This window comes from Trematomus bernacchii, unplaced genomic scaffold (assembly GCF_902827165.1).
Source record: "Trematomus bernacchii unplaced genomic scaffold, fTreBer1.1, whole genome shotgun sequence".
Lineage (NCBI taxonomy): Eukaryota > Metazoa > Chordata > Actinopteri > Perciformes > Nototheniidae > Trematomus > Trematomus bernacchii.
The window spans coordinates 5,281,167-5,299,328 of record NW_022987828.1 but is presented as its reverse complement, the minus strand read 5'-3'; the positions used below and the strand labels follow the sequence as shown (position 1 = coordinate 5,299,328).

Genomic DNA, 18,162 nt, shown 5'->3' with positions numbered 1-18,162 from the left:
ATTAATGGTGCTGCCACTCATGCGCAGCACGGCCACAAATGCAAACTCCTCAGGTAGACCCAAGGGGTAAGCTGATCTGAAATACAAAGGAAACTGTGTATGTACTGGACATATATTGTGTATCAACGACTATTGTCCTGTTGATAATGGTCAAATCATATATATTGATCATATACAATGTCATGGTTCTGTTTTTTAATTAGTAGCTATAACTGATGGTCCAGATAAGGTCAAGCTCTGATGTTCAGGACCATGGACAGGGTAAATGACGTATGACCAGCTCACCCACTAGGTGTCAGTATTCACTCATGCAACTCCATTTTAACGCCATGCAGCTTACCTTGTGTTGATCCTGAAGTTGAATGCTGGGCCTATTTGATAAGCAGCATGCTGAGTAGATGTTCCAGTAACCTTTTTAACAGTGCCCCTTCTTGCCAGCTCAGCAATTTGGAACTGGGACATAATATAAAAGCCTAAGGGAACAACGACAAAAAAGTAGTTACATTCAAAATCATCTTAGAGGTCATGTTAGACCTTGGGTATAGACTACTACAGGGTTAAGGACACAAAAAAACATTTTAAATTTGTGTTATGACTTTGAAGTATTTTTGTAATGATAATTCATGGACATGGGTTACTAACCAAGGGTCTTCTAACTATTATATGTTCTTACCAAAAGCTATTAAAAATAATATACGGTTTCACAAACATAGAGCATCAGCATGAAAAGTGTACTTTTTCACAGCAGTATTTATATAGGAATAAAAGTCTGTACAGTAGCTCTTTTTCTCATGTGGGCAGGGAAAATGTCAAGCAAATAAGAAAGCAAACTGTGCTTAGTTTTGGTGAATCCACCTGGGAAGTGATCCTCCCCAACGCTGATCTGAGGGCATATGGACTGCTGCTCCCTATGAATACCAACTTGAGATGAAAATCTCACAGCTGAAAGCAAAAAACAAAAAGCAGCCCGTTAGTAGTCAGAGAGAGAGAGAGAGAGAGAGAGAGAGAGAGAGAGAGAGAGAGAGAGAGAGAGAGAGAGAGAGAGAGAGGAGAGAGAGAGAGAGAGAGAGAGAGAGAGAGAGAGAGAGAGAGAGACAGACAGACAGACAGATAGAGACACAGAGAAAGAGTGTGTGTGTGCGTGTGGTTGTGGGGGTGTGTGTGTGTGTGTGTATTGTGGTGAGGGAATAAAAGCTTAGTGTTTGGAAAGCTGCACCGCTGCCTTGAATAAATATTAGGCGATCTCTGGCTGTTTGTGGTTTCCTCTTTAACACTTACACTCTAAATTTGCTTGTTTTTTTACACATCTGGAGAGAAAGTTAAAGGTCTTTATCAAGGTTGACTTCACATCTCACAAAATGTGCACTTGCATGGTACCACAATTGTATTAGACATCTAACACTGTTCACATGACATGTGTAGTGATACTGTTTTATTTTACTTTGATATGTTGCAGTATTCACTTACATCATAGCACACTTGAAACTATATACAGCTACACAGCTTGACACCCTAACCCTGCAATGATGATGCTGCTACACAGAACCACACAGTATGCATGTCATAAAATATAGATAAGAGCAGCAGTGTTTATGGAGGAAAGACAATAAAGTGGAAACGAAGCAATGATTCATTAAATCATTTAACAAGCGGTTTATATGAATGAATATGAATTGAGTTTTTCAGCTATAAAATAGGTCTGGAACATGTAACAGATGTCCATATTTAACATGTATTGAAGAAAAAAATGCAGAAGTATGTAATGGCTGAAGAGATATTAATAATTATTACGCAAGTGAACACTTACTTTTGCAACAATGCACTGCATTGGTAATTTTGCAATGTTGAATAGGTTTTTTTTTTTTTAAATAAAATATTTGTATTATTTTAGTACTTACTCTGAGAATGAAGTCCTGTGCAAAGGTATTGTGGGAACACATAGCAGCAGCACAATGAGTACAGAAGGATATTTCTGTAATGCAATCAGAAGAAAAAAGTAGACATGCATTTATTTGCATTATGGCTTTCATTGTAGAATTAAAACTGCCAGACAGTGTTTGCAAATTACTCGGGTACAAGGTAATTATTGAGTGGATTGTTTACCTTTTGACTCCATCCATTTCATAGCTTGATCTGGAAATATTAACACATTAAAAAAACACCTGCCGCTGGATGTATCTTCAGATTGGCTTCCAGGAGAGAACCAGATCCTGACTAGTTGCCCCCTCAGCAGGAGTGAAAAACTGTCAGGTCACAGTGAGGGGTCTTAAAGGCTTGACTGTTGTCATTTATTTGGGGGAGTGAGTCAACAGTCTCCACAGTGTCAACTTTACATTCCAAAAGAGTTCTCCTGCAACCACCTTGCATTTAATGTTCCTTCAAGGATACAGTCACATAATTGTACCCCATTTGTAGTTCTATTTCCATGATTGGGCACTATAATTAATGCCATGTAAGTTGCTGTGAAAAAGATAATGTTACCCTTGGGTGGCTTTACTTACCCAGCATTTTTGGTATCCACATTCTCTGTGATCTCTATGGAGACGAAGCATTCAGACAGCATTGTTTCCAGTGCAATCCAAACTAATAATCTAGAGACGCTGACTAAGAAGCTATAGGAAGGTATTCAAGATGTGTTCGTACTGTCAGGCCCAGAGGCAGAAAAAAAAGTTCATCCTCAAGAAGAAGGAGGACTTGTATTTTCATTTTATTGATGATCTATGTAATTGCAATTTTGTGAAACAATAGCTTACAGCCTGTTAAATACATATACATTAAAAATCTTTGGAATATTTGGAAAAACCTCCACTTTAGATGTTTGACAGCGTTATTGCCATATGCAAATAACTACAATGACAATTATACTGCTACTACTATTACTACTACTATAACTACTATACTACTACTACTACTTAAAAGTATTTTATCGGACACAATTTACGGCCATCAAACACTGGACTACTCTTTCAATTAAAAAAAAACCTGTATTGATTTTAACTCATTCTCTTATGGTGCAAACAAAATTGATATTAAGCAACCAGTCATGCCAACATTAATTACACTGTAATCTGAGTATTTCAATTGTAGCTGTATTGTAATATTATATTTGGACTGTACTATGTATTATTTTATTGACCTGTACTTAAATCATGTTTTATAATTGTTTGTGTGATAGAGATTATGCAATGTTTTAGTGTGTGTTGATTGTTATGTACCTCAGGACTGCAGATGGAAATTAGCTATTAGCTATAATCTGGGATAATTAATATCTTCTCTTTTCTGAGATTAATGTATTTGTATGCATGGTCCTTGTTGAAATAAATACATAATATAATAACAATAACATTTGTATTATAATGTGTACAAAATAGTATTTTAATCACGAATAATAATAGTACAAATATTATATAATTGTTGTTGTTATTATTGGAATATAATTATCGTTATTAAACCATGTATCGATGTTCCATTTACATGTATCAATATTGCATGTGCGTCAACTGCGCCTGTAGAGTGTGCAGTAACGCGCAGTTGAATGTTCTTAAACGCGCAGGTGGAGCTACGCTTGCTGTCAGCTCTTCAGATTGAGCACAGTTACTTAGCTCTAGGGCTAACAGACAGCACTGCTCACAGAAATACATCAACTTTTTGTATTATTTTAAGGGCGTTCCTCTCGTCACGCTAGCAGACTAGGAAGTGGAATAGTCAGCATACTGTGGTGTTTTCTGTCAGCAACTCGCCGTGAAAGGACGACGAGAGGACTGAAACTGGAGCTAACGTTGGTTAGCTAGCTAATGTTAGCCTGCCAACGCAATGGTAAGTAGCGTTAGCTTGCCTCTGCGGCTAATGTTAGACCCAGGGACAACTGCTAGAGGGGTGGCTAACGTGATGCTAACGGTTACCGTTAGCTAAATGGCTATCAAGTGATAGTTGTTCTTGTTGGTCTGTTAAAGTGTCTTTTTTCGGATCGTCAGTGACCTTTTGTTGGGCCATTGGCATAATGCTCTTTTGGTAGCTTACCACCTGTAACCCAAAAGATACCCTTGCCGAGATGTTGCCCACTAGCCAGGGACCTTTACCACCCCAGCACCAAAACCATGTCGCTCAGTCATAAGTATAACAGCTGTTTTTAAACTGGTCTGTATCCGTTTTGGGGTTTAGCTGCTGGGGTAAAGGTTCCCCTTTTAAAGAAGAACATTATCTGTCGATTTATGTTAAGGCCAGGTCAATAACATTTCAATAAGACTGACGATGGATGTTTTAGTGTACTTTATCTGATGTTGGCTGTCGACTTGAAATGTGTTAAGTGACGGTTACACTTCCTTATTACTAATAGCCTTATTTCTGGGGAATGTCGCATTTTTTTTTTTGGTTATGGCGTTTTGCATATTAAATACTTTTTTGTATTAAATCTTAAGTTTATGAACAAACATTTCAGCTGAACACCCCATTGTCTGTTGGTTTATAGTCTGCCTTTTTCCACCTTTTTAAATAGTCCATTATTATTAGGCTTAACATGAGTGTAGAGTTACATCTTCACAGTGTGTTCTAAGACTAAACCTGATAAACCAGTTGCTCTGACCAACACTAAACTACATATCGGACATTCACTGGATCAACAATCTTTAATGTTTAATGTCCTTTTTATATTATAAACATATACATATGTCTGCATTAGACAACTTGTGGAAAATGTGTATTAATGCCCTTTTTCTCTAGCACTAACCATGCTATTATTGTACACATTGCAGTTAAAGAAGACTAAAGAAAAGCAGCTTTTAGTGTTTTGCTATTATGAATAATATATCTTAGTAAACATTGTGAATGGCTGCTTGATTATTTATTACTGACCAACCTTATTGCCATTAGTTTAAAGTCTGTAGAATATGATGTGAAGGCAAGGACTACTCTGAAGCATTACTTTAAAATGGTCATTTCAAACATATTTTGCCTTTAAAAATATTATCCTTACTGTCGTTGGAATATTGTATTTGAAGAATTGCAATTAAGATAGTTTTGGTTATCTGCTTAGACCTATTACTGAGTTGCTAAATTGTCTGTCAAACAAATAATTTGTTTCAATTTCTATAAAAAATGTAAAGGGGTTATCTCAAGGTCTTAGTATAGATTATTAATGGTTAAAACATAAATGCGTCGGAGACATTTACAATTCACACGTAGACACATTTAGCAGTAGGAGGACACACATACTAGTGTCCTCATATGTCCTCTGTGTTCACTTTAATTTAGTGTTAAACCGACAGCTTTTACAGATCACTTCTTCCAGGAAGAGATGCACATTTAGATATTAAAATGACCTGGCACTCTTTGTTCTGCTTAAAGACTCTGTGTCAACCATTCATGCTGGCGGTCTGTGTCTCATATTGGTTTTCACTGGCATGAAGACAATGACCTGCTATCTCCCAGTGGATGATTTATTCATTTCATACATTACTTATTTAGGGACCATCTGTATGATTTGTTGTTGTTTTTCGCAGTTTTATTAGGCCTCAACTACAGCCAAAAACACAACCTTTTTTCTTGAATACTTAAATCAGTCTTGAGCTAAAAATGTTTGCAATAAATAACAGGGTTCTATGTTTATTTTTGATACTGTCTTTAAAGACACGCAATGTTTTCCACTGTCATATTAATGTTATAATGGTCAGATCAATTAGGCCCAGAGGAATAAATACCACCTTTGCCAAATGAAGACCTCATTTCATAATAAACTATTAAACCTTAACCATCACCAAAGTCTTACATAGTCTTTGACTTTGGGTATTCTTCTAATGATTTCTTTTAATTGTCTGCATCTTTAGGCCTACCGGTGTATCCCAGATGATGTTAGGCCCCTCTGCCTGTAGAGACCAAGATGACTGAAGTCCAGGCCACAGTGGAGTTCTCTGTGGAGCTCCACAAGTTCTACAACGTGGACCTGTTCCAAAGAGGGTGAGAAGTGTCTCTACCTACCTTATATTCGGCTCCTTCTTGCCTATGTGTTTCCAGCAGGTGGCTATTCAGTAATGCTTTAGCAAAGGAATGTTTTTTCCAATCATATGTGACTAACAAGTTTACCTCACTTATTAAAAACTCCGATGTGATGGAATCCTTTGCTTTGAATGGACTTTAAAAAGTATGGTTTGGTTCTATGATTGTTCTAGCCAATTGGGGACTGTTTACCATCTTGTTTAGACTTTGAGCTGGAGGAGAACATACTCTTTCTAAGGCCTGAATAGAATATGCTAAACTGTGTTTGTTGGCCTTCTTCTCAGTGAAGACGAGGGTTGGTTCTCTTATACATCCGAGTAAATATCCAAGGTGAAGATCCAAGGGTAAAGGTTTTCATTGCAGTGTTTTTCAAATGTGTCAAAGCTGCACTAAAGTGTTCCGCAGGTTTTGAAGGAGCTTCTCTTTTCCGACTCACTACATTTGAATTTGTATCTTTATCACCGTTGTGCTGCAGGGTTAATAAGATGATTTAACTATCTCTGCTTAGTTCAAACATGAAACTGTTTGTTAGGAAGCCTAATTTAGCATAATGTTTACAGTATTTTGTCAAATAAAACAATAATAAAGAAAATAAAACAAATGGCGTTTATATTGAGATAACGACAAAAGCAGAATTGCAAGGTTTTATTTTGAACTAAATAGGAATAATGAGTCATTGTTTAAACTGCACAGCTCTAACTGTAGTAGTCTTTAACGCTGGTTTTACTATTTTCTACGGCAGTGTAATGATACCCCACTTTTCTGCGATAAAACTCCTGCTCTATGCTCCTGACTCAGCAGTGTTTTAAGAGCTCAGGTTTACTACATGAGTGACTGCAAAAGAAAGTGCTCATTAATAATCCCTGAGCGGTATAGTGTCATTTTACAAGTAGAGGCACTTGTGGCTAACCTTTGCGGTGTGTTGCCCTGTGGCACCAAGCTAATACAACATTTATCTGCATTTTCAGGTTCTACCAGATCCGTGCCGGTCTAAAGGTGCCACCCAGGGTTCCACACAAAATTGAGACCAGTCTGCTTCACCCAGGAGGTAATGCTATTTTAAAGATTAGCATAATATATTATTTTCTTTTAGATACCCCAATGCATCAATTGGTCAGCCATAAGCCTGCACACTTTCCCCTCAAATCTCCAATATAACTATTCTGTTATATTTTTTGCTAACTTGCAGTATGCCTAAAGTAATGCACTGCCTCTTTTCTTTCTAATACTTTCAGCTTATTTTAATCTCAGTTCTCATATTTAAGCGCTGTTTCATGGAAAATAGTTGTTATTATTTCAGATTTGGTTCACTTGTTTAGTTAGCAGGAAGTGGTGGAGCACTGGCTTATCCCACAGGCCACTCCTTGTTCTTGTCCGTGCCGTATTTCTCTAAGGCTTAGTGCATACGCCTCACCCCCCTTGGTGAGAGACCTGCACTGCTCATTTTGTACAAAGCACTAAATTCTTTGTTTCATAAATAAACAGGATTATGGGACGGAATTTTAATTCTTAAATGTTTCCCATTTGTATTTCTTTGAAAACCTTGCTCAAGATATTGGACTGTGAAACAGAACTGAACTAAACGTTCATCTTCAATGCAGGCTTAATAAGATATACCTTGTCAGATCATTTCTGGCCCTATACAAATATCAATACCTTTTTAGATCTATAAAATCCATCTGGATTTGTGTAAGAACTCCTGGCCCACTAATGATTCTGTGCCAGGTCACAGCACCAGATTATGCGTTTCTAAAGTGTATACAGAACATTTTAAAGCAGACATGTTCACTTTAACCTTTTAATTCTTATTTTCATAAATGCACATCCACAGCTAATACTAATGTCTTTGTCTAGGCTCTGATTTGGCATTTCCTGCTTCAATCCAAGATGATGTCATCTACAGCAAAACCTTCCAAATCCTTTACAAGAATGAAGAGGTTGTGGTCAACGATGTCCTCCTCTTCAAAGTGATGATGCTGCTTGATGAGAAGAAGGCAAGTTCAAGAGAGAGATGCTTTTCTTAGGATATTTGTATATTTGCCCCTTGCCCAAATCCTAAATGAATGTGTCTGCATCGTACATTTTTCCTTATGATGCACTTTCTAAAAAAGAAGTACATGAAAAGCCAATCCAATATATGTGGGTTAATTTGACTGCTTTTCTATTGTGTCCTCCTTGTGTAAAATGAAATGAGCTGGTGCGGAACTTTTTGTGGCAAGAAAATTGGGCCAATCTTTTTTTAACTCCCATTGAATACAGTTGCTGTCCCCAACCAAATGGCGTACATAAGAAGCAGGATGCACCTGCAGAATGTCACTGAAATGCAGAGAGGGACTTTTTTTTGTATCATTCCTAAGCAGTTTAGCATCAGGATGAAGCATTAAGCATTGTTTAAGGAATGCAGAAGTTCAACTAGTATTCCAGGGAATGTGGGAGTGTTTTAACTTGTGGTGTGGTGTGCGTTCAGTACAACAGAGTATAATAACCGAAAACTTCTAAATGTAAAAGGGTTATTAGAGCTGATGCCATAAATAAAAAAATGTTGAATGGAACAGATCTTGCAGATGGACTCTGTTCACACACTGGCTCTAAATGTGACTGTTTCTCAAAATTCTCAGGTGGGAGAGACCCTCAATGACATCGATTTCCAGCTCTCCTTGGATTTATATTTCACAGATGGTGATTACACGTAGGTGTTGCAACATTTGAGCTCCATGTACTTTTAATATTTCCATCATTTTATACCAATGAGGCGCTAATATTGTACTTTCTGTTTCCTTATTTCATTTCACCAGGCCAGATGATCCTAGCTCTCTACAGAATATCAGTGGCCGCACCCTTCGTTTGCACTTTAGCCTTCAGCGAGGCATCCACCAACATGTCAATGTCATGTTTGACTACTTCCACCTGTCTGTCGTCTCTGTCGCCATCCATGCCTCCCTAGTGGCACTACATCAGCCCCTTATCAGGTCAGCCTGCTACCTTACACATGAAAGACACCAACAGTTTTACATTCATGGAAGTGTCAAATCTCAAATAAATCTCTACGTTACTTACGAATATTGTTTGTGGTAAATTAAAACTATGTGTATTGCATACTTCCCACAAAACATTTTTAAATTACAGTAAAAGTTATCAACTTATCTTTGAATGTAACTTGACATTCATGTACAGCAGGGATTTAGAGGTTGGAGAAACCTGATAGGAAGTGTCCCATTACATTCTTAGACAGATAAGCTAAGTTGGATTTCCTTTGTGTGTTTATCTAGTTTGCCTCGTCCAGTAAAAACCACATGGCTGAACCGCAACGCTCCCCCACAGAGCAAAGACTCAGTCATCCAGCCTCTGGAGAACGTGGTGTTCGGCAGCAGTTACGTCAAGCAAGTATCAGCAGATGTAAGTGGACCTCATTTATAGCCATTACTATGTATATGAAAATAATATATGCAACTAAACCTCTGAGCTGTCATGGAAGTGTAACAAATGCCTCCTCTTATCTTTTTGGTTTTGCTGTATCACAAAGGGCTAAATTAAGCACTTGATAAAAAGTGAATGGTTGTCATAAACCTAATAATACTCCATATACGCCGTAGAAATTGGGTTGTTTTCCTTTTATGAGGGAGGAATAAAGCTGAAAGGATAAAAATAAGCAGGTTTCCTGCCAGTAAGACAGGCTTTGATGATACACAGACATGGCTGTGGACTTTGATTTGACAGGTTTTCGGCCTCAGGTAGTACACTGTGTTACACTCGGTGCATTTGAAGTACAGGGAGATGTGTCAGGCTGTTGACAGATAGGGAAAAGTGAACTCTCAGACCACTGTCACATTTGGCGAGTAATTGGCCTCTCCTGACAGAGAAAAGGTGGCCGGCTAAAGCTGCCTCTGAGATGTGAGTGTAGCGGAGTCATTCCAACAGAAAGGGGGATATGCCCCCGGTGCAACAATAATAGCAAGCTTGGGAACAACAACAACGCATAGACAAATATACATTTCACTACAGTTATCTGTGCTACAAAGCATTGCCACAAAGACAAAATAAATGTCTGGAAGTAACAAGCAGATTAATCAGTTGTGATTCATGGGGCTATTGTGATTGATGCGATACATTTTTGAACCATTTCCTCTATTGATTCTATGGTTATGCTACAGTATAGTCCAGTGTAGGATTCATCAAGAATCATGTTTCCAGCATTATAATGTATTTATCTGATGTCAATACATGACAATAATTTAAAATATAATTTAAAATGATTTACAGTTTACCAGAATGTGTTGTCATGTCTGAGTTTGTCTTCTCATGTCTGAGTTTGTCTTCTCTCCTGGCAGTGGCTAAAAACCAAACGTTCACTACAATTGCTGCACATTTTCATAACAGCTAAATATTGTTTACAGAATTGTATAACCTGTACCTTATTCTCTGTTTTCCCATGATCCCATAGGGCAGGACGTTCCTGGTGTCTGACAACTGTCTGCAGCATGCCTTCAGTCTGCACCACGACCTCTGCTCCAATCTCCTGCTCGCCTACCAGGGCCTCTTTGATTACTTCACCTCGATCACCAAGGACCTGCCCTCCTCCCATCGTATGGAACTAGGTAAACAAACACTGTGGCTTCATATCAGAGTGTGGGGTTACGAGACGTTGTAAATGATAGAATCCTAAATGCCCATGTTATTCAAATATGTCCCTGCAATCTCTGTATTATTATTATTATTATTATTATTATTATTATTTGTACTCACACGAGCAGAAAATAAGCTAGTATTCTCACAAGGTTGTATAATGTTATATTTTCTGATTACTTTTTTGTTTCTGTGGATGAATTGTCATTGTTTTGTCTTTCCAGCGTCAGTGTGTGTTGTATATTCCAAGTTTGTTGAGTTCTCATATCATTTCACCTGATCCCTACACATTGACATATTCTAAACAGACTACCCAACCTTTAACCTGCCAAATTTGCTTATGAATATTCATTATATTTACAAAATCATACTTGCACTCATATGAATACAAAAGATAAGTCTGTTAACCAGTAAACTGAAGCTCATAAAAGCAAATCTTTTTTGTAACAATTGATCACTAACCCTAACCCACACAAGAGGACCGATATTAACCCATCTGAGACAACCAAATAATAAAGAGGTTTAATATGCCTATATGTGCAATCTTACTAGCCAAGCCCAGCATGCAAGTCCTATATGAGCGAGTACTCAGAAGACCCTATCCCCGAAGTCAAAGGCACGTCTACATAGGTATGTCCAGACCCTTACAGTACCTCAAGTCAGCCTTTCTCTCTTTTTTCCTTCAATTTCCTTCTTGTACAAAACACCATGTTCTCCTTGTGTCACACTTTCCAGAGCAGTATTCCTAAAATGCTGTTATGCCATCTTTATCATACAGTATATATTGATCTGTCTTTCTATCTTTTTAAATAGGCCTTGGTCAAAGTGTCTCCTAACACAGGGGTTCTGTAGAAGTTGTATAAAAAGTATTTCAAACACCAGTGCTGTCTAACACCATTTCTTTTTTCTGCCTGTTTACCAGGCTCTTTTAACAACAATCTGTATCACTAAATAGATAGATTAAAAAGTCAATATCAGTAACGCCACTCTTCTGCCTCCTCACAGAACAACTCGATCTAGAGGCCCGTCTAGCTGAGTTATGTGAACAAGTCAAGGTAAGACCTGTCTCTGATTATTATTATTTAGTATGCACTGATGCAAAACATTTATTGGAAGCAAAAAGCCTGCTTTATTTTATTAAGGCAGGAGGAGGTGAACAGGGCCATTCAGAAGTCGTTGCAAAAGTGAAAAATATATGATTGAATCAATGTTTCTCAATAACAGGAGGAAATGAGTAAGATTTCCAGATTCTTTGGAAGTAGGCAGTCATGTTTTTATATACAGTATGATTCAAGCAGTAATACTAGCTTGGTTGCCTGGTGACAAAAGTTGTCCGGAAATTCTGGAGAAGTGATGCCATGAAATCGCCTGGGGTGCTAGAGAGTTTGTGAGCAGATTGACAAGCACAAGCAAATGTTTCTTTATCATTTGTAGAATTCAAAGCCTCTTCAACATTTCATAATTGAGTAGGTGAGATAACCACTTCTCAGTGGTTGATAAGTTGGCTCACTGAATTTTACGAGTGATATAAAATGTGTTGCTGCAGCGCAGTGGAATGATAGGAATTTCTGTAGATGATGATACATTACGCAGGTCAAGTGACTCTTGTACTTTTCAGTGTAGAGCACTTTTCCAAATGTTCATAGGTTAGCAAAACACAGGAATGGAAAAAAGACAAGCTTGTACATTTTTAAGGCTATAATGCAGCTTATAAACGAAGGATTCGATGATATGTATAGATAATTACTTAGTTTGAACAAAATTGAATTGGATAAACTATATTGGCCTGTACAAACTTTGTGGAAATAAGGGATAACTGTACTTGACTTTGCTCTTTAAAGGTTTAGGTGCAAAACTATTATTTTTGTTTGTCTGATTCACGTAACAATTAACTTTAGGAGGGACATTTTATATGCTTTAAAAATAACTGTCTGTGACAAACAAATCAGTTGAGAATCAAGAAATGTCAGGATCTACTTCACTGTATTTTACCCTATGTAACATCCTGATGCATGGAACTGTAGGCCTTGTTCTCAGTGCTGGTGTTAGGGAGAATGCTCACTTCAGCCCTCTGGTGGGTGACGGGTGTCTTTGTACTCTCAGCAGAAAGCCGAGTCCCCTGACGAGCTGGCAGAGCTGGTGAATATGAACCTGGCTCAGCTCTGCTCTCTGCTCATGGCACTATGGGGACAATTCCTAGAGGTGGTGTCCCTGCAGGAGCATGTTGCTGCCCTACTAGCTATGGAGCACCATACACTAAGAGTGAGTCTCAACTTCTAACATCATCTACTCGATATAACTTGACTTGTGGAAATTGAAAGTATTCTCTATAATGTGTTTTTTTACAGGTAAGGCGGTTTGCTGAGGCTTTCTTTTGTCTTGAACATCCAAGACAATCTGCACTAGCATATCAGGAACTACAGTAAGTTGCAGGGGCTTGTTCGTCTTGGTTGTGAAATGTCGTGTTGCAGTTTTCAAGCCTGTGCCAGCAGCTACTCGTCTGAAATACTATAGTCAAGTATGGACATACCTGATTCCAATTTAATTAGCTTTCTCCCCTGCTACATCAGCGCTCACAGTCACCAGCAGATGACTAACGCTATCAAAAGCTCCAGCTACTTCCTGTCTCTTCCTCCGCTTCCAGTGGAATGTGCAGACCTTGATGGCGATGTAAGCTCTCTGCCGATCATCTTTGAGGATAGATACCTTGATTCTATCACTGAAGGTTAGTAATACAGTATTGACATACAACTAGATGTACTGTAATTTTTCAATGACAAATGGCATTTTTTGCACCTATTTTATGTTTAACCTGGTTTGATTCTACAGATCGCGATGGACCATGGCTTGGCATGCACAATACGAGGACTGGCTCAGTGTCCAGCAAAACGGACAAGCCTAACTCCAAGGAGTGTAGCGCAGCTGCCAGCCCATTACCTGAGGCTCAGTGTGCCCCTATGGACAACACCTGGCCAGATAGCTTTGAGCCACCGCCAAAGTCCAAAGGCAAATCAGTGAAACTGAAGAAAAATTCAAAGACTGAGAACTCTAAGAAGCTGATTAGACAGGGCTCCAAAGACACTGTAGTGCTGGTGGGCTATAAGAACCTCAAAGCTCCTTTTGGTGACAAAAAGCACAAAGAAGGGGAAGCTCCCCTAAACCAAGAAGAGGAACCAGATACCTTGCAGAGAGACACAAGTAGTTATTTAAGGACTAGTGCAAGTTCAGTTTTTGACTCTGGTGCCACATCAGCTCACAGTGCTGCTGATTTTGTTACAGATGACAATACAACTACTGCTGCTTGTCAAAAAGGCGTATTTCAAAAGCCTACAAACGTGGATGCACAGAAAGATCCTCAGGCAGGTACTGGGGCTAGTGCTACATGCAACCAACCACTTTACAAAGATGAACAAATTGACCACGTCGAACAAAAGCAACCCGAGTGGCCTGCTGGGCCTAAGCAAATTGAGGTGAAACCAAGTAACAATGACCCATACCGAGGGGACAAAGTAACAGTTATTTTTCCATGTCGGACTGAGGGGACTCTAAGCACCCAGACAGACCTCTGTGACTCAAAACCGTCTGTGGTGGACTCTGTGTTTGAAAGGCCGGCTAAAGAGGCAGCGCAGCAAAGCCAGTCGAGTCTGGTGTCAGTACAGGGGAAGAGTGATTGCATCAGGCTGCCAGATGTAGGAGCCCTGAATGCCTCGTCTCGCTTCTCAGATTCAGGCATTGAAAGTGAGCCCAGCTCCTTTGACACTCGGCTTGTTCCAGGACATCAGACATGTGTCACTGAATCAGGTGTGGCTGCTCCTCAGTCTGAGAGAACCCTCCTAAGCCCCGCCCCACGACCTGTTCAGCAATACCAGCAAAAGCCCAGTGTGGCAGCAGAAAATACCAGTGGTATCAGTGGAGTCCAGTCCTCTCTCACTTCCATCAACTCCTTGCCCTCAGATGATGAGGGCGAAGTTTCCTCTAGGGGCTCCAGCGGAGCAGCAGTCAGAAGCAGTAAGTCCAGTGTTTTGGTGCAGGAGCAGAGTGTAGTCTTCTCTGGGGATGACGGTAACAGACCTGCCATTAACGTGGCTTGCACCCCTAACATGGCTGCAGGTGATTCCAAACTTATAAAACCTGCCTTTGAGGGAGCAGCTGGTTCTGGGGCTCAGAAAGAGTCTGGTAGTGAGCCCCAAACAACCTGCCCATCCAGTAACTCTGCCACCAGCAGCACTGACATAGTGAAGCGTGGGATGGTGGAGAACTACTTTGGCTCACGCTCTAGCACAGATGTGTCTGAGATCAGCCCTTTAGAAACATCTGCCATCACACTGGGAATCCATGCAGGTCCAACGGTCCCGGATGACGAGGATGAACCAGAGCAAGACATGATTGAGAACGGTTACTACGAGGAAGGCGATGGCTATGCTTTTGTCAATGGTGTTGTGGATGAGGAGCAAAGTGCGGTCGGGGACGCAGCGGCTTCAGAAATGAGTCTTCTGTTTGAACAGCTTGGCATCGGCTACCCCCATGAAACAAAAGATTTATCAAAAGCTCCCATCTGCTCCAACCTAGCCTCCAGCAGTGTTGGCTACAGCTTGGCAAGACCTCCATGTCCCTCCACGTCCTCTTCCTCCAGCCTGCACTGGTATGAATGTGCACCCACACCACAGATGAAAGCGTGAGTATCCCTTTTTTTTTATTATCATATCACACTTAATCGTGTACTTTATACTGATATTTTGTCCTATCTTGCTCATTATAGATGAATATTTATCGACTTTTTATTTTATGCAGGTTCATTAAGGCCAAGGAAGAAATGAAACAGCTGAGGCTGCCTGGCTTCTTGTACAGTGAAATACCTGAGCTGGCATCCACTGTGCCCTACTTTAGCTTGGAGGAAGATGAAAGCTGTGACGAAGGCATTCATCTTATAGTCTGTGTCCATGGCCTCGACGGTAGGAATCATTATTATTATTACTAAAAGTCCAGTAGGGTCTTGTTGTTTATAAAAAAACATTGATGTATTTGTGCTCCCTTGTCTTGCTGCAGGTAACAGTGCAGACCTCAGACTGGTGAAAACGTACCTGGAGCTTGGACTGCCTGGTGCTCGTATCGACTTCCTGATGTCAGAGAGGAACCAGGTGAGTGGAAGAGCATGCAGACGCTGTCATTTATGTTAAAGAACCAAATACAACCCAAAACATTGTCTTTTATTTTAATTGAATTCTCTTTACTTCCACAGAATGACACTTTTGCTGACTTTGAGTCAATGACGGACCGATTGCTGGATGAAATAGTCCAGTACATTCAGATATACAACCTCACAGTGTCAAAGATAAGGTAAAATGTTCTGTCCTACCCAAATGTAATGCATAGTTATCTTTAAAAATATATATAATACTTAGTATACGTTTTTCATTAATTAGCCGCATGATGCAGTCAGCTTTCTACTTGAGTGAAGTGTTCTCAACAACATAGCTACTAAATCTTTGAAAAAAAATGTGCTCGTTACCTTTGAAACCAGTTTAATCTTTCAAAGCCAACTTTACTTAGATTGTGTCAAAGCATCCTGTTTTTATAGAATTTAATCTCTGAAAGGGTGACAGATATTTATATAATTGTTGTTTGGTTTCATTATGGTCATTCCTTATTCTTCACTTGCAGCTTTGTGGGCCATTCCTTGGGGAACCTCATTGTTCGCTCAGTGCTGACCAGGCCTCGGTTTAAATGTTACCTGAGCAGGCTGCACACCTTCCTCTCCCTCTCTGGACCTCACCTGGGCACACTGTACAACAGCTCTGCTCTGGTAAACACAGGTAAGAGATACAACTTATAGTTGAAGATGGCACATCTTATTAGTATCAGATATTTCACTCACAGCTGTTATCTGTTTGTTCCTAGGCCTTTGGTTCATGCAGAAGTGGAAAAAGTCAGGGTCACTCTTGCAGCTAACGTGCCGTGATAACTCTGACCCTCGCCAAACTTTCCTCTACAAGCTCAGCAAGAAATCTGGTTAGCTTTTCTTTATTTTTTTTTCGACAGACATTTATAAAATGTGCAATGAAACAGAGAGATAATTATTTTCTATCTATCTGCTTTTGAAGGTTTGCAGTTTTTCAAAAATGTGGTGCTTGTGGGATCACTGCAGGATCGCTACGTCCCATATCATTCTGCCCGAATAGAAATGTGCAAAACTGCAGTAAAGGACAAACAAACAGGTAAGATGGGAGCGACTGCATGAATCCAAAAACTAAAATGGTATAATGTCAATGTAAAAGATCCGACAAGTGTTGCCCTTTTCAGCTTGTTTCACTCTTGTCCATTCCAGGTCCTGTGTATGCTGAGATGATTGAGAACCTGCTGCTGCCAGTACTCCAGAACAAAGACTGTAATCTAGTACGATTTGACGTCATTCATGCCCTGCCCAACACAGCCAATTCCCTGATCGGCCGGGCCGCCCACATTGCCGTCCTTGATTCTGAGATCTTCTTGGAGAAGTTCTTCCTTGTTGCAGGCCTCAAGTTCTTTCAGTAGAACGGTGGCTGAATCAAATATATTGGTGAAAGACAGGAATGTGGAGCTAATACCTCACTGCATCCAAACCTTTTTATGATTATCATATCTGGATTATTTCTCGGTTTCTAAATACATATAATCACTTTGAAATACATATGAGCAAAATCACAATTGATTTCATTTCATGTTGTTTATATCGGAATCATGGTGGATATGGACGTTTTTATTTTTCTACTGCCATCTTTTAAACATTGTTTTGTTTTTAGTGTTTGGGAAATTATTTCCCTCCCCATTATATGCTATATTTTCAGTGTTATTTATGTGTTATGTTCATGCATTTTAATTATTTTTTCTTCAAGTAATTCAATTAATATTAGATGCTGAACTGGAAATGTAGCTGCTACAAAAATGAAATGGCTGTTTTTGGTGAGCTGGCCCAAGTCACGTCTGCACATACTGTCATCGCTATTGCAAATGTTTTCCACCAATTTTAAGAGACATTGCAATGATTTGCACCACAACTACATTTTACAAGCTTTTGTACTAAAAAGGGTCATTTTTCACAAGTTACTTTTTTTATAAACAATTTTCCATCATTTTGAATGGCAATGATTGCATTAGAAATAGGATTGTTGCTCAGATTTCACATCCTTCGCTTTGGTCTTAATACTTCATGCTGTCCTTTGCCATTGCAGCATTCTGCACAACATTAACCCAAACTGGTGTTGGGAGAATGAAGCGTTGTCTACAACATAACATTTTATTACAGGGGTTTTAAGCAATGGTCATGATTCAGCAAAAGCACATGTTAGTAGTATGAACTTGTTTTAATGAAAGTATTTGCTTGGTATCATTTGGTGATTATGTGTTTAAACTGGAAAGTATTGCTTGGAATAAAAAATGTTTCTTGGAAAATTGTTTATATATCATACATCATTAAATATGCATATTATCAATTTGATTATATGACTGTTCTTTCTTTCCTATTTGTTACTCATGTTCACAGAGGTTTCCAATCACTTGTTAATACAATCT

The 18,162-nt window shown here is 39.2% G+C and overlaps 1 protein-coding gene across 2 annotated transcripts; it reads left to right on the top strand.

Annotated features, from left to right (window-relative positions):
- Positions 1-3,554: 3,554 nt before the first annotated feature.
- fam135a (family with sequence similarity 135 member A) lies at positions 3,555-18,093 on the top strand. Of its 2 annotated transcripts, none has more exons than XM_034152187.1 (21): positions 3,555-3,816; positions 5,823-5,952; positions 6,960-7,039; positions 7,846-7,985; positions 8,610-8,680; positions 8,787-8,960; positions 9,261-9,387; positions 10,433-10,586; positions 11,167-11,244; positions 11,620-11,669; positions 12,721-12,876; positions 12,963-13,036; positions 13,185-13,339; positions 13,444-15,289; positions 15,406-15,566; positions 15,661-15,752; positions 15,854-15,951; positions 16,276-16,427; positions 16,513-16,623; positions 16,716-16,829; positions 16,940-18,093. In XM_034152187.1, exons 2-21 carry the CDS (start codon positions 5,876-5,878, stop codon positions 17,143-17,145), a joined length of 4,116 nt encoding a protein of 1,371 aa, XP_034008078.1. In that variant the 5' UTR covers positions 3,555-3,816; positions 5,823-5,875; the 3' UTR covers positions 17,146-18,093. The 2 variants fall into 2 exon arrangements, with proteins under 2 accessions (XP_034008078.1, XP_034008077.1); XM_034152186.1 differs by having other exon boundaries at positions 12,718-12,876.
- The last annotated feature ends 69 nt before the right edge of the window (positions 18,094-18,162 follow it).

Excerpts from the sequence above, each read along its gene's own strand:
- fam135a (XM_034152186.1), top strand. The coding sequence starts at position 5,876 with ATGACTGAAGTCCAGGCCACAGTGGAGTTCTCTGTGGAGCTCCACAAG. Across the intron at positions 5,953-6,959 it reads GTGGACCTGTTCCAAAGAGG|GTTCTACCAGATCCGTGCCG; the intron begins GTGAGAAGTGTC and ends CTGCATTTTCAG. Across the intron at positions 10,587-11,166 it reads CTCCCATCGTATGGAACTAG|CCAAGCCCAGCATGCAAGTC; the intron begins GTAAACAAACAC and ends CAATCTTACTAG.